The sequence below is a fragment of the Lotus japonicus genome, chromosome 1 (assembly GCF_012489685.1).
Source record: "Lotus japonicus ecotype B-129 chromosome 1, LjGifu_v1.2".
Lineage (NCBI taxonomy): Eukaryota > Viridiplantae > Streptophyta > Magnoliopsida > Fabales > Fabaceae > Lotus > Lotus japonicus.
This window is the reverse complement of record NC_080041.1, coordinates 102,716,189-102,732,730: the sequence shown is the minus strand read 5'-3', so window position 1 is coordinate 102,732,730 and position 16,542 is coordinate 102,716,189. Positions and strand designations below refer to the sequence as shown.

General features: G+C 37.8%; 2 protein-coding genes across 2 annotated transcripts; both read left to right on the top strand.

Annotated features, from left to right (window-relative positions):
* The first annotated feature begins 742 nt into the window (after positions 1 to 742).
* Positions 743 to 7,494, top strand: LOC130728570 (cyclic nucleotide-gated ion channel 2). The gene is made up of 8 exons (XM_057580076.1): positions 743 to 1,083; positions 1,691 to 2,348; positions 4,185 to 4,400; positions 4,988 to 5,304; positions 5,602 to 5,713; positions 5,841 to 6,077; positions 6,501 to 6,587; positions 6,750 to 7,494. Exons 1-8 carry the CDS (start codon positions 1,058 to 1,060, stop codon positions 7,242 to 7,244), a joined length of 2,148 nt encoding a protein of 715 aa, XP_057436059.1. The 5' UTR covers positions 743 to 1,057; the 3' UTR covers positions 7,245 to 7,494.
* Positions 7,495 to 9,142: 1,648 nt separating this feature from the next.
* On the top strand, positions 9,143 to 15,201 carry LOC130728571 (phosphatidylinositol 3,4,5-trisphosphate 3-phosphatase and protein-tyrosine-phosphatase PTEN1). The gene is made up of 8 exons (XM_057580077.1): positions 9,143 to 9,304; positions 10,401 to 10,721; positions 11,349 to 11,525; positions 11,624 to 11,737; positions 11,934 to 12,122; positions 12,714 to 12,950; positions 13,387 to 13,488; positions 14,717 to 15,201. Exons 2-8 carry the CDS (start codon positions 10,440 to 10,442, stop codon positions 14,861 to 14,863), a joined length of 1,248 nt encoding a protein of 415 aa, XP_057436060.1. The 5' UTR covers positions 9,143 to 9,304; positions 10,401 to 10,439; the 3' UTR covers positions 14,864 to 15,201.
* The last annotated feature ends 1,341 nt before the right edge of the window (positions 15,202 to 16,542 follow it).

The following is a 16,542-nucleotide window of genomic DNA, read 5'->3' as shown; positions in this document are numbered from 1 at the left end:
GATATTGTTCTTGACCTGGATATTTCTCAGGTGATTATTGAAAGTGATTCACTCGAGGTCATCCTTACTATTCTATCTTCTCTGGATGAGTCTCATCCTGATATCGATGTGGTGATGTCTATTCTTCGGAGAGAAATAACCATAGTTACGTTAGGTTCATTCATTGCATTAGGGAGTTGAATTCGCTAGCAGACTATTCAGCCTATGCTGAGCATAGTTTTCCATTTGGTATTCATTTGTTTAATTCCCGTATGGGAGATTATCTTAGGTTGACTAGTCAGGTGGAGGTTGAGCCCTCATTTCCTGTTTTAGTTGCTAGTTAGTTTTGGTTTTGTTTTGGGGCCTAGCCCCTCAATTTTAAAAAATAAAATAAAATAGTGCTATAATTAACTAGGTGAAATTTTGAGAAGTTGTCCAATTCAAATGACAAGCTTCATCATTTGCTAAACTACATATAATTGAAGAGGGTGGATACAAAGTGAATCCAAAACGAATTTGCTCAGAGTTTTGACTGGATGGGAATGTTGATATATGCGCATTTTGCAAATTAATATCATTGAATTATGATGATCTCAGAACATGATTCATGCTGTTCCAATACCATGCTGAAGATAAGAAGTCAGAAAAGAACAAAAGGGAAAGAGAGGGTGGTAGAACCAATAGGCAAGCAAACACAAAAGGTGGTCCCAAACGATGACAGAAAACGGCAAAATCAAACAGCAAGGTGGAACGTAAGAGGCACACAAGGAGACACTGAGTACCAACCCCACAACCAGTACTCCTCCACAAACACTAATTTCAGGCATCAACGTTGCGTAACCGTAAGCTCCTTCCTTCCTTCACATGCAAAGTACTCACACACTCCAATTTTTCCTTGACTAGAGTGTTATCAAACTCGGCTCGGACCGGCTGGCTGAACCTGATTATATACTCTCTCATCAAACACCATGTGCTTCACGGTCACCCTGTCATCACCCAACCCCACTCTAATTTCTCCTTTCATGTAACCTCAAAACCTTCCTTCTCTCTCTCCCATGGTTACTCTCCATCTTCAACCATGCCTACCTTCTCCTCTCTCCCTCGGTTAGTCCTTCTCAATTTTTCTCATGATACTTCAATTTGAGTTGCATGTGTGTGTGTGTTTGATTTTATAATTGAAATCCCACAAGCTATCATTTGAACAAAGGTTACAAAGTACAAGCTTTTTTTCCACTCATGATTTAAGACTTATCAAGAACCAATTATATTCATTCACAATTTAGGAATGCATACATCTGCTTGAATGTGAGTTTCAATGTTTAAATTCACATTTAAACCTTCCTGAATCACTTGTCCTCCCATAAAAGCCAGCACAATTTGGGTTTCTTCTTCTAGAATTGTTTCACTTTTAGGATTGCATACATCTCTTGATCAAGGTTTTAGATTGCGGTTGCAGTTGCCACATCATCGCAAAATTGCAGACAAAAAATGGGGGTTGATGCTGATGCAGGGACTTGCAAAATCCTTACTAGGATTGCAAACTGCAATTTGAAACCCTGCTTTTCACTCTATCTTAAGATGAAATTAAAAATTGAGTATAATGAGACAAGAACAGATGACAAAATTCTAATGAGTAATGCAATTGGAAATTGAATTATTGTCATAGGATAGCTCTAACATGTATCATCTCCTTTTTTTTTTTAATTAACAGGTGGATTGGTAAGAAGCTTCTGGGGAAGAGTCCTCTGAGTACAGTGAGCAACATCGGAGATGGCAGCGGCGGCGGCGATGCTGCAACCCCAATTGTTGATGACAGCAGTCCTATCGGAAGCGTGGTGGAGTGTTATGCCTGCACGCAAGTAGGCGTGCCGGTGTTCCACTCCACCAGCTGCGATAGCTGTCATCAACCTCAATGGGAGGCATGTGCGGGATCATCGCTGGTCCCGATACAGAACCGAACAGGGGGGAAGACCCAGAGTTTCAGCGCCCATTCAGGGCCGTTCGGGCACGTAGTGGATCCGAGGAGCAAGCGCGTGCAGGTGTGGAACCGCGCGTTGCTGCTGGCGCGTGGGGTGGCGCTGGCCATAGACCCGTTGTTTTTCTACGCGCTGTCAATCGGGAGAGCGGGGTCGCCGTGCTTGTACATGGACGGTGGGCTTGCGGCGATGGTGACGGTGGCGCGCACGTGTGTGGATGCGGTGCATTTGCTGCACGTGTGGCTGCAGTTCAGGCTGGCGTACGTGTCGAGGGAGTCGCTGGTTGTTGGGTGTGGGAAGCTCGTGTGGGACGCACGTGCCATCGCTTCTCACTACCTGCGATCGTTGAAGGGATTTTGGTTTGATGTCTTCGTTATCCTTCCAGTTCCTCAGGTTAGAAATCGATTCATTCTAGCCACTCTCATTTTCACTTTTCAGATTCTCTCTATCTGAAACACATTCACTGTTATTCACCCTTTTTTGTTTTTTGTGTTTTCTTTCCACGTGTCATTTTGGAGGTTGGAAACATGTTTTTACTGTACTGTCTCTAGGTTTGCAGTTTTCAATTGTTGTGCTATATTATATTGTTGTGATTAATTTATGGGCTCGTTTGGCACGCCGTATTAGGCATGATAGTATAAGCTTATACAATACATTATGAGTTTATCCATTGTTTGGTGATGACATTGTATTGTATAAGCTTATCCATCAAAGTCCCCTTATACGTTAAAATGACGTATTATTTAATCCATCATGTGAGTGATGGATAAGGCATGATAAAGTTGTGATGTATAAGTCACCATCACCACCACCCTCTATTGCTGCCAACTTACACCATCATTGGCACCACCACCGCCACCACCCGATCACCGTCGCCGCCACCACCACCACCACCGCCGCCACCCGATCACCGTCACCGCCACCACCACCACCACCATTGCCTCCACCCTCCACCGTCGCCGCCACCACCACCATCACCATTGCCTCCACCCTCCACCGTCGCCGTCACCCGATCACCGTCGCCGCCACCACCACCACCACCATTGCCTCCACCCGATCACCGTCGTCGCCACCACCACCACCACCACCGCCACCACCCGATCACCGTCGCCGCCACCACCACCACCACCATTGCCTCCACCCTCCACCATCGCCGCCACCTTACTAAGCCGCCACCGCCTTACCACCACCACCACACTCTATCGTCGCCAACACCACAACCACCATCGCTGCCACCACCGCCACCACCCGATCACCACCACCGCCACCACCACCGCCGCCGCCCTACCGCCGCCACCGACACCACAACCACCACCCTATCGCCACCACCACCATAATCGTCGTCACCACTCTATTGCCACCACCGACACCACAACCACCACCCTATCGCCACCACCACCACCATTGCCTCCACCACCGCCTTACCACCACCACCACCACCCTATCATCGCCACCACCATCACTGCCACCACCACCTCCAACCTATCTCCACTGTCACCACCACCGCCACCAACACCAACCTACCACCATTGCCACCACCACCACCAACCTACCACTACTTCCATCACCACCGCCACCACCGTTATAATCATCTCCATATTTGATTTTTATTATATACCATTATTCAATACTTCATTAAACATAAAATTGCATCAATTTAAACGATATGGTAAATTATACAGAGTATGTCCAAACGCTGGATAGTATAAAAAAGTTATCAGGGCTTATACTATCAGGCCTAATACTATCAGGTCTTATACTATCAGGCCTTATACTATACGTCGCACCAAACGGGCCCTATACATACATTTTATATTGCTTAAGTAATGGAATAATGGTTCTTGATAATGTGCATTGTTTGGGAGGGAATAAAGATCGGTGTTCATTTAATGAGTGTAGACCACTTAAGAGATCAGAGAAAAGTAATTTTATATAAGATATGATATGGCTAGAAGAGAGAAAAGAGATTCTCAGGGTGTGTAAACTGTTTGGTGCTACACGTATCATTACTGATTGTGTTGTTGGACATATATGTGTTTTGATATAGGGTTGTCTAAATGCCGAAAGTAAATATGGGATAAAAACACGAACATTATATGGTCTAATAATATTTTAACACATGTAGCTGAAATTTCCTAAGATACTCATGTGTTAACTAGTCCTTTCTGTCTTTGATTGTTTATCTGAAATCAGCTCTCTTTTGACGATGTGTTTCCCTTGTGTTTGCAGGCTGTGTTTTGGTTAGTAGTACCAAAATTGATAAGAGAAGAGAGGATTAAAATCATCATGACCACAATGTTGTTAATTTTCTTGTTCCAGTTTCTTCCCAAGGTTTACCATAGCATCTGCATGATGAGAAGAATGCAGAAAGTCACAGGCTACATCTTTGGAACCATTTGGTGGGGCTTTGGTCTCAATCTCATAGCTTACTTCATTGCTTCTCATGTAAGCAAACCCGACAACTGAAGTTTGAACCTTTTTATTATCAAGTTATTACTAATAGCATGTTTGGATCAGTTTCTCTTTCATTAGAATTACCGTTGTAGGAATTGATTATGGTAAAATTGATTGTAGTAAAAGTGAGTTAAAGTGGTTTGCGCGTAAAAGGGATTTATGATAGGATACGTCGGAAAATTGATTTCTATAAGGTGATGTTATGAAATCTAATTATAAAATCATACAATTGATTATGTTGAAATAGACGCTACTACCTTCTCGCATAATTGACTTTGGGACTAAACTCAATTCTCTATGTTGATTGCCAAACATCTATATAGCCACCTAAAGTGATTCTGGTCACTGAGAATTGATTGTAAGTGCATTTTGGAAACACTTGCACAATTTATTCTGAAGATATAATCAATTTTGGAGAGAAGGTCTTGGCCTTCAAAATTGATTCTGAGGAAATAGAAGCTGATTAAACATTCTATAAATCTGGCTTCTAAATCAATTGTAGAAAGGTTTCCAAACATGTACTGAATCCGTTGCTTGTAAATTGATTATGTTTTTTACCTTCTTTTCCCCTGTTTTAGGTTGCTGGAGGGTGCTGGTATGTCCTTGCTATTCAACGTGTTGCATCCTGCCTGAGGCAGCAGTGTGAGAGAACTCATGGGTGCAATCTCTCTGTGTCATGCTCAGAGGAGGTGTGCTACCAGTCTTTGCTACCAGCAGGCACCATAGGAAATCCATGTGGTGGAAACTCATCAGTAGTGTTAAAAAAGCCTTTGTGCTTGGATGTTGAAGGACCTTTCAAATATGGGATCTACCAATGGGCACTTCCAGTCATATCTAGCAATTCTTTAGCTGTAAAGATTCTTTATCCCATTTTTTGGGGCTTGATGACCCTCAGGTAAATTAGTCAATCAACTTACTCTCAGTGTTAGCACTATGGAGGTGTTTGGAAGAACATATTTGAGTTTATCTTATAGTATAAACGTCTATCCAGGTGTTTGGGAAAGCTTATATACATCGCTTATGACAAATTCATATGTTGTTTTGAATTTATTTTCATAAGTTACTCAATTTAGCTTAAGAATAAGCGTTTATACCTACTTATAACGTATCCAATTATTATATTAGATCAAATAAGCCTTACACCTATTTGATTAAGCATCTAAGTGTTCATATCCCCTGCTAATTCTTGCAGCACTTTTGGAAATGATCTTGAACCCACCAGTGACTGGCTAGAAGTTATTTTCAGCATATGCATTGTACTCAGTGGACTACTGCTTTTCACTCTGTTGATTGGTAACATCCAGGTATGTGTAGGGTAATATTATCACAAGCAACTATGAAAAATGCTGAATTGTTACACTTACTGAAAAACTGTTTCATACTCAAACATTGTCTAACAATGGGGACCATTCTTCCTTTTCTATCATGAAGGTATTCTTGCATGCTGTCATGGCAAAGAAGAGAAAGATGCAGCTGAGATGCCGTGACATGGAATGGTGGATGAGGAGGAGGCAGCTGCCATCGCGATTAAGACAAAGAGTTCGCCATTTCGAACGGCAAAGGTGGGCAGCTATGGGAGGAGAAGATGAGATGGAAATGATCAAAGACTTGCCTGAGGGGCTGAGGAGGGACATCAAGCGCTATCTTTGCCTGGACCTCATTAAAAAGGTAAGAAATGTCAGATCCTGCAAAAAGAAAGAAGTTGAACACAAAATTCCTTAGTAAGTTTGATAGTTCCCTTAGATTAAGAAAAACAAATGAAAGAGGCTCATACATTAAAAGTTGATTGGCTCAATATTCCTTAATAGGTTTAAGTACACTTTCAGTCTCTATTATGAAAAACGTGTCATTTCAGTCCTCCAAAAATATTTTGGGCTGGTGCAAAATTACATGTTTACTTAATGATGAAGTGTGTGTTTGAATATCAGTTGATCGCAATATAATTGGACTTTCAATCCAATCCGTAAGAGTCCCATTAATTTTTGTTCTTAAGTGTGTGCTAACATCTGCAAAGCTGTACAAATAGCAAGAATAATTTTTTATCACTATCTAAGCAACCTCTGATAGCATGTAGTTTTCTCTATTTCTTAGGTACCTCTTTTCCATAACTTGGATGATCTTATTCTTGATAACATCTGCGACAGGGTGAAGCCCCTAGTTTTCTCTAAAGATGAAAAGGTACTGATCATATTATAAACAACTGATTACTCATGACAAACCAATTTTTGTTTCAACCTTTCCATTCTAAAATGGAGCAAATTTTCAGTACTAGAAGACTCATTGATGCTCCATTCAATTTTTGTTTCAATACTTCAACTCATTGATGCCCTTGTGAAACAGATAATTAGAGAAGGTGACCCTGTACAGAGGATGGTGTTCATTGTCCGCGGACGCATAAAGAGAAACCAAAGCCTCAGCAAAGGCATGGTAGCCTCCAGCGTCCTTGAACCTGGAGGGTTTTTAGGCGACGAGCTCCTCTCATGGTGCCTGCGCCGCCCATTCATTGACCGGCTCCCGGCTTCCTCAGCCACATTCATATGCATCGAATCAGCTGAAGCATTTGGCCTCGATGCTCATCACTTGAGGTACATCACTGATCACTTCAGATACAAATTCGCCAACGAGCGGCTGAAGAGAACAGCGAGGTACTACTCATCCAATTGGAGGACATGGGCTGCTGTCAACATTCAATTTGCTTGGAGACGTTACAGGAAGAGGACTAGAGGAGGTCCAGTGACACCTGTGAGGGAGAATAATGGAGGCGCTGATCAACGCAGGCTTTTGCAGTATGCTGCAATGTTCATGTCAATAAGGCCACATGACCACCTTGAATGAAAGAGCGTGTCTGTGTTTGGTTTTACTTCTGTTTTGGGTTTAAGATCCTCAATAAAATCGTGTCTCATCAAGTCCATTAGACCTTTGAAGTTAATATGGAATGGTAGTAGTGGAATCATTCATGAAATGTATAGGAGATAAAAAGAAAATGAGCAAGAGTATTTGTAAAATCATTGGATTTCCATTTGTTCATTTTTGCTATATGGTATCCTTTACCATTTTTCTTAATGAATTTATCATGTTTGGATCAGCTTTTCTTTTATTAGAATTAACTCTAAACATCAGAAGTACTTACAAAGATTTCTTTCCAAAATTGATTCTACTTTTAGAATTAATTGTAAGAGGATTTTCAAACATCCACCTTATTGTGTGATTCCACGACTGTCCTGTCATGAATGATTGAATGTCAAGTTGTCATCTGAACAATTTATTGAACAGATTCCTTTTGGCAATATTAAATTTGTTATCGGATTCCACAACTGTTATCATGAAATGTGTTGGCATGGATGAAATGTGTTCCAACTAATTCGTGTAAAGCTGGAAACGAAACAATTTAAGTTTGTTGCTTTCAATGACCAAAATAAATTATATTTTTCTTTTTTGTAATACAGTTATCCTCCACATCCACATGAGGTCATTCTCTAGTTAGAAAGGTTATTTTTCCACCAACATGACTCAAACATAAGATATTAAGGGAAATCAAACTCGTATTACTTGAACTAACTACTTAATTATTGTATAAAAATAAAGTAACATAATTTCATATTGTAATTTGAAATTGTTAAAAATCAGTTGAATAAAACTCTCAACTCTCAACTCTCAAGTACTCAAAAAACACTAAATTTAGCCCTTAGACATGAGAATTTATGTGAGTTTATCTTATAATATAAGTGTTTATACAAATGTTTAGAATAATTATTGATCTATCTATAAGCTCTTTTGAGCTTATTTTCATAACCAGCTCATTTATGCTCATAAATAAGTGTTTGTAATATCTCCATCAACTTAAACTTCTCAAATTAGCTTAGGAATGAACACTTATTGTCATTGTTAATTGGAGTATACCCTTATATGTAGTGTGTTGCTTTCGAAAAAAAAATGTAGTGTGTTGCTTGCTCACCTCATTCCTTTTATTTTTTTTGGATAATCTCATCTCATTCCTTAACTATGAGGTTGAAGGTTAGATCATCATCCATAGGAATAATTAAGACACATTTTATGGTTAACCGTTTATTGTGAGCACCATCTGATCGAATTAATCATTGTTGCTCGCAGGACACCCTAGTCTCAAAAAAAAATTATAAATTTATAATAGTAAAAGATTATACTTTGTTTTTGTCAAAATAGATTTTGCATACAAAATCCAGAATGACAATTTTATTCCTAACAAAGCAAAGTGAAGACAGTGTGATGGGAGTTGGGTTTGGCACCCCACCTATGGGGCTTGGCACCCCACTTTATCAAATACGGAATTTAAAGTTCCGTATTCTCCATATTGAATACGGAACTTAAAATTCCGTACTGTATTTAAGCATGCGTGTCACATTTTCAACCACTCATTATATACTAAAACAGATACGAAATTTTATTTTCCGTATTGATACGGAAATTTAAATTCCGTATCTATTTTAGTGGGGTGCAAAGCCTAAGGGGTGGGGCTCCAAACCCAACTCCCCAGTGTGATTTGGCGGCAACAAGAGAAGAGAAATAGAAACAGAGCATGTCATATGAATTCGTTTTCCTACGATTTCGGTTCCGTTGTGCGCAAATTTATCAATGTTGGGTGGAAGTGAGGTCACCATTATCTCCAAAAATGGCAAACTATATCTGCCAATCCCCATTCCCAATTTTTCTCTTACCAACCAAACCCCATCATCATCACAACATGCCTCATCATGGAGTTCCTCATCACCACCCTCTCATTTCTTCATCCTCCCCCCACCACTGGCTTTCTCTGGGGCCTCCTCCTCCTCTATTCCTTTGGAGCCCTAGATTTTGCTAGTTTCTGCTCTTTCATTTTTAGAGCTTTCAATCTACAGCTACATGTTCAGCTTAATCAGGTACCACCACATTTTCATCCCTGCTCTGTAATGGGGTGATGGAAATTTTCATATTTGTTTATTGCAAAGGCATATGGAAGATAATGGAATGACCCTTTTTATATTTTTAATAAATGAAACCTTAGAACAGATGAAGTTCAAATTTTGATACATATTTTGCCAAACATTTTGTTCATTCTCTACTTAGTGGATCATAAATGCAGTTTCTGGTTGATACATTGATTGGAGGGTGTAATCTCTATTTGGTTTATTCAACCTGATGTTGAAACCTATAATTTCTGCATTGTTTTTCGGTTGGGAACGTTTCCAATGTATATTCGCGCGCAATCTGAGGCATAAAAGCCTTTCCTATGTGAAGGATTGGATTGAGCAAATGCCCGTTTACATTCACCCAACATTAATACAAACACACACTTGATTATTGAAAAAGCAATAGTTTGGGCCTTGTTGCTCCTTATTATTCTAATAAAAAAATTCAGAACAAGGTAGGTAGACCTATGCATTGTTCACGCATCAACCCCAATGGCCTCTTGTGTGTGGAAGCATGTTAGAAATAGAATATAAGATCATTCATATGTCTTCACCAAATAGCGTAAGTTTTTTGGAGAGTCGGCTCCTGGCTATTGTGATATACTTTCTCCTCTATGGCCAAAATGGCATCTTTTCGCCTATTTCTTACCATGGTTGCTATGCGTCGTTCACCTTTATACCCATTTGTCAGTAAAAGTGCATATTTGCATGGCAATCTAGCAGAGGAGGTTTATATAGGACTACACATGATTTTGTTGCTTAGGGGAAGTCTCATGGTTATGTATGGTACCCTTGACCTATATATCTATATGTACCTCTTGTCCATTACGGGGCCTCCTACTGATGCTCAGTCCCACTAACTGAGGTCCTACATTGATTGGCCAAAGTAGAGCTTTTAATGACTTGTGCAGTCCCTTTTGGGGTAGAGTTTTGTATAGCTCAAATTTAAGACTTTTACAGCTGATATGTTGTCACTTCACTAATATACAGTTCATTATTTTTCTTTTATTTTATGCACCTAACCTTTATCAGTTCATATTTTACAAACATCATATTTTTGCCTTAGGTACCTTCCCATCAGCGTGGAACCTGAAATATCAACCTAATGGGGTTGAAATTTTCAAAGGAGGCACCACCACACAAAACTGATAGTAGCCTAGGTTTACATCATCACATGATCCATTACCTTACCAAGAATTTTATTCGTAACTTGGTATCTAAGCAACGGAGAAGAATGCTCATTGCTGGCTACGATCTTGACATGACGTATATCTCAGATCGGGTATTAGCTATGTCATTTCCTGCAGAGCGTATGCGAGCAATGTATCGAAATCCTCTCTGGCAGGTCAAATCTGTGTTGGATATGAGACATTATGACCATTATAAGGTGCATGTTCAATCCACAGCCATGTATAGTGCATACTATAAGTTTACTCACCCTTAATTCATTTGCATTGTTGTTATTTAGTTCTCTATCTACTGCATGAATTTGATAAAAATGAAATTCCATTTCTTCTATGAACTATATGCTTAAATATTGAAATAATTGAATGATTACAACAACAGATACAATCAGAATGTTGTTTTTCTGTCTTTCTTTTTTATTGGGTAGGGTGAAGGGTTCAGAGCAAGTTTATCTCTTTTTTGTTGCGAGCTCACCATGATTATCCATACTTGCAGTTCTTTCTAAAGTCTGTGTATTGGGCTATTGTACTGGGAAACATTTGGTTATCCACGACTAATCTAGTATTGGGTATGATTGTGGTTGGTAACTTGTACCCATTGTGCACTAATGCCTTGTTTATTTGAGGAAATGGACTAGAATAATTTCCTGGAATCCATGTCAAATGTATTTACAATTATGTTAGTTACAAGTCACTTGTAGGTTGATTTTCATTTTATTATAGTTTGCCATTCCTTGCATAATCTTTTGACTACATATAAAGGTTAACAAAATGGTAATTGTAGAGACTATTGCTTGTACCTATCCTGCAATCACTTTCAAAATTTTCAGGTCTATAATCTCTGTATAGAAGAAAGTTATGATTCATCACACTTCTATGGACGTGTGGAAGCATTCCCTTTCGATGACAATCATGTGCCATCTCTTGCAATGGTCAAAGCTTTCTGCGAAAGTGTGGATTCATGGCTGTCACGTGACCCAAAAAATATTGCTGTTATTCATTGCATGGTATGCGTGGTCACTCTTCCAATTAGAATACTAAGCAATTTAATAATATGACTAGTTACATTGTTTCTCACCTGTATTCTTTGGTTCTAATTATGCAGGCAGGAAAAGGTAGAACTGGTTTAATGGTGTCTGCATACCTAACTTATTGTGGCATGTCATCAGATGAGGCTCTTCAATTGTACGCAGATAGACGAACAACCAATAATGAAGGAGTAAGTTGTATTAGGTATAATTCCTACAATTTGAAATGTAAATTTATCTTCAGCAACACTCTTTTGAATCTTAACACTTAAATATTTATAAGAAACAATGACAACTTTGTTAATGTTGAACTCTTCTTTTACCCCCAAGGAAATTAAAAATGGAAAAATTAAATTCAAGTGCAAATTTGTGCCTGTGTGGTATCAGGTATCAATACCAAGCCAACGTCGTTATGTAGGGTACTGGGAAAGTCTACTATCAATCCCTAGGGGCGCTGGACATGGCCCACCAAAGGTGAACTTGCCTCCACCATGTAGCAGAGAATTGCGGCGAATCCGGCTGTATGATACAGTCAACATTGACACAGTATTCTTTGTGATTTCAGAGCTGCAGGAAGTAAGTTCACCTCAATTCATGAAATGTTTGTGATCTTCATTCGGAAGAATTATGTTTCCAGCAATGGTTTATGGAGCCAACATTATATGTTTTAAGTTTCTTTCTGTTAGTATACTAATTTGTTCAAGCTGAGGATACTGTTAGAATGAATATTTGAATTCTTTAGGTCTTAGGAGTCTTGTTGGGTTAAGTTTGCACTAGTTGTATTACATGAGAAATTGACCTAATTAAGAATCAGCTATATTAGGTTAATGTTTTGGCAACACATCTCATAGCAATATTACAATTTAGCTTCTCTTTTTTTCCACCAGTCCCTAAATCTCAACAAATTGTTTTATTCCACTATGATCTACCCTCATAACTACATATGTGCGTGTTTGGGTACCAGTTGAGTGCAACATGAACAGACTTTCATCCCAATTCATAAGAAGAATTTCGTTCACTTTTTGTCTCAAAGTAAGTGCAAACATCTGTTTGAACTTGTGCCAGCGTGTATCCAAACATAGTGGTTGAGAACATCCTTAAATAATGATTAGATACAAGATTTTGTTTTTATACTTACCAAGATGTGTTGTTCCTGTTCATGTACAGGTTCCTAATGAGGTCTATCGTCCCCCTGTGGAAGTTTACCGCGGCTGTAGTAGACGAGTTAAGAAAGGTTATCAGAGAAACAACAGTCCTCGCTATTATATCTCTGTTCTTGAAGGTGATGAAGATGGGCATCAATCAGAAATAGAAGAACCTCGTATTGTAGTTCAAATGGACACAGAGAGTCCTGCAATATATCAAAAATCATGTTTGGACCATTATTTTGATAAACCTATACGAGTAAGTAATCACGGACCATTATATTTAATGAAAATGATTCGTATACATTTGCATAGTGCAAACACCCAATAGACTCAAAGTGAGAAAGGAAGAGAATAGAGGAAGTTAATGGATGTGATTTATGATATATGTGATAAGGAGAGAGAGAGAGAGAGAGAGAGAGAGAGAGAGAGAAATAAGGTGTCTTTGGGGTATCTGCATTGTTTTGTGTCTATGTATCATTACTGTAAATTTAATGTTTACAATTGTGATAATCACAAGGTCTAGTCAACTTTGTTCTTAGAAAGAAGGTTGGAATCACTTCTATTGTTTTTGCTTATTTATTAATTATTAGTGCACAACATCAACAGCCAATTCTGCTAATGGTGTCCTTCTATCTAACATCCATTTTCACTTGTCTGTAAGTATTCTGACCAGACATTGAATCATTGGACAGGTAACTGGAGATGTACGCGTCACATTCTACGAGAAAATGATTGGAGGCCGTCTTTTCTACTGTTGTTTCAACACAGCTTTTATTAGGAATAGCTTACTTCAGGTAATTTCATCCTCTATTCAGGGCACTATTAATTTTGCATCTATATATTCGATGGAAGGGGATTAGATTATACCCTTTAAGTGTGATTTTAAACAGAAGGGCAATAATATGTCTTTTTCCATGGAGAATCTCTTCATGGTGAACCTATTACATAAATTTCAAGTACAAAGTTATGTTAGGGTGTCCATCATGGACAAAGTGAGAATTTTGAAGCATTCACAATATTATAAACAAAAACTACTGAGACGTGACGAAATATAACTGAATAGAGAAAATCAACTAAGTTATCATGACTTTAAACTAGATGATCTTAAAAGTACAGATGTGAAAATGAAATGGTGAACAACGTTGATCATGGCATGTCATTCAGTTCAATAAAATTTATGGACAGAGTAGTTGTTCTTGAGGGCTATACCTAGGATAAAAATGCTATTATAGTCATAATCAAATCAACCAAAATGCACCCCCAGAGGATAAGACAAAAGCAATAGAAAGGCCTTCACGAAAATTAGTGAGAAACTAAGTTCAGATTTGGCTGAAGAAATAATGTGATAGAATTTGAGGAAACCGCTTGTCTTAAAATTCGGGTTAAGCTTAACTATACCTCTAAAGCTAGTTCAGGAGTGAGGAATATTCTACCCTTTATAAGGACTATTTTAACTATATCTCAGTAGATGTGGAACCTTAACAACTTGAGTTATGTTCTTTTCTATTTTCTTTGTGTTGAGGTTAATTTGTGACATGAACTAATTATCCCAAGAGTTTAACTGGTTCGGTGAAGATACATGAATGATTTCATATATACTTCTAACATGTCCCATCGTATAAGAGTTCATTGGGTTATAAGCGTAGAGCCGTAGACAATGCACATGTCCACCTACCTTATGTTGAAATTCTATTTTTTTATTAGAATTATGGGGGAAATTATGACGAATTTTAGTCTTTGATATCATGCTATGAACCAACTATCACGAAAATTTACACTGTCTGGTTAAAACTGAAGACTAGTTTCATATTATACCTAACAGTTTGAAAGTAATAGTCCTTTACATGAGCGGACCTCTCCTACAGCTTTGACGATTTTCTGCCTCGTCTGTTGTGTTATTCCGTGCTTATAACTTTGGAAACTATGATAACGAGAACCAATTAGAATCAAAACACATACTAAATAGGAAATCACAATAGAATCCAGTGTGTGTAACTGACTGTGTTCACTTGTGTTTTGTAGCTCACAGTAAAGGATTTGGACAAAGTTGGGAAAAAAGGAAGATCAATATGTGGCCCTTCCTTCTGCCTAGAATTACTATTTGGTCCCGCTAATACAGGATATTCATCATCCAGTGTATCCATTGGCGAAACTGATGATTCATTCTAACATATATCTATGCAAAAGAAAAAGATAACATGAAACACCATGTCCAATTCTTTTACTCTTCCTGCTTTAACATATTTCCTGCAAAATGAGTGTCCCTTGCTGTGTTGTTTAGTAGTGAACTGATTCCTCCAATTGTCTTGCCTTCTAATTTTTCATTGGCTAAAGGCATGAGGAGGTAGTGTATTATTTTGTACTTAGTGATCGAATAGCATTTTGCAGAAATGAGGTTAAGAGCATTATAATACAAAAAATTGTCAGTTTTCTCTTGACTTTTTCTTTTTGGTTACAAATGGAAAGCAAGTTTTCTCTTGACTTTGATTCTAATGTTCAATTAATTTTTTTACTTCCATTCATTCATGTAAAAAGACATCATTAAAATCCCTTTTTTTACTTAGTATATATTTTTCATTTCTAATAATATTATAGGTCATTAACTGAGCTTTTAATTTATTGATGTTTTTGTTGTGAAGTCATTCATTTCATGTTCTTATTTAGCCATATATGCACAGAAAATGGGAAAAACATGTGATGTGAAATAATTTATTGGAAGTTCATTAGCATTGTGTTCTTTCATGTAATTATGAGGACAAGTTTACTTTTTTCTTTTAATATACTCGTTGGATTTCGTCTACTAAATTCATGAGGTTTATTGTATTTATTTTTGTTACATAGGAAAATAAGGTTAATTGTATTTTGTTATTCTGCTCTAATAACCTACAATTTAATTTGGTATGTGACATAAATTTAATAAATATACTTAACTTACAAAAGTTTTTAAAAAAATGAATTCTCAAGGAGTCGCCCTCCATCCTGAATCGTAGTATATTTGATGTTTTAAGCTTGACAGCCTTGTTAATAATATTTCACACACGCAGTTGTTTGTTTGAGTTCAACAAAAATTGAAATCTTATTTGTGTACTAAACATTTTCGAAAGGAAATTAAAATGTAATCCATAATATATACATTCAGGGGTTTTTCTAGGTCCAATCATCGCATACGTGCCATCTCATGATTGGCTAATTTCATTAAAAATCCTACATGGCAATCATTCCTCCTTTCCTCTTAATGTACACCCTTCTCCTTAACCTACACTCATCTCTATTTAAAAGCCTATATAAGACTCTTATTCTTCATTCATCTCTCCATTATTTGGATTTCTCCTTAACCTACACTGCTTCTTCAATCATCTCCTGCGTTTTGTATTTTTTGAGCCTTTCTACATGTCTTCAAGATCTCATTTTGTGGTTCTTCATGATTATATAAGGTATGTACCTTTTCTCATCTGAAATCAATTTTTCATGTCTTTGGTGTGTGTTATTGTAATCTAATCTCATTTCTTCAAAATTCATGTTTTACTGATCCTAATATGCTATTCTCCTCATTCCCTTTCAACAATTTTTTTACAGGATTATGGTGTCATTAGACCAATAGACGCTGAAAATAACAATTTCATGGATATGGATCAAGGGTATATTATTATTATTGATCTCGTGAGTGTTCTGCAAATTAATGAAAATTAGAGGCGGTGACATAGTTTATTTTAGGTTTGAAAGAATAGCAAATAGAATTATTGAAGTTAAGGTGGTGTATGGAAATATTTAGTTAGTTGCTATTCATTCCAAAACTTAATCAGTTGTTATTTTGTCTTGGGTATCTTTTCGTGGTTTTGTTTTTCTCA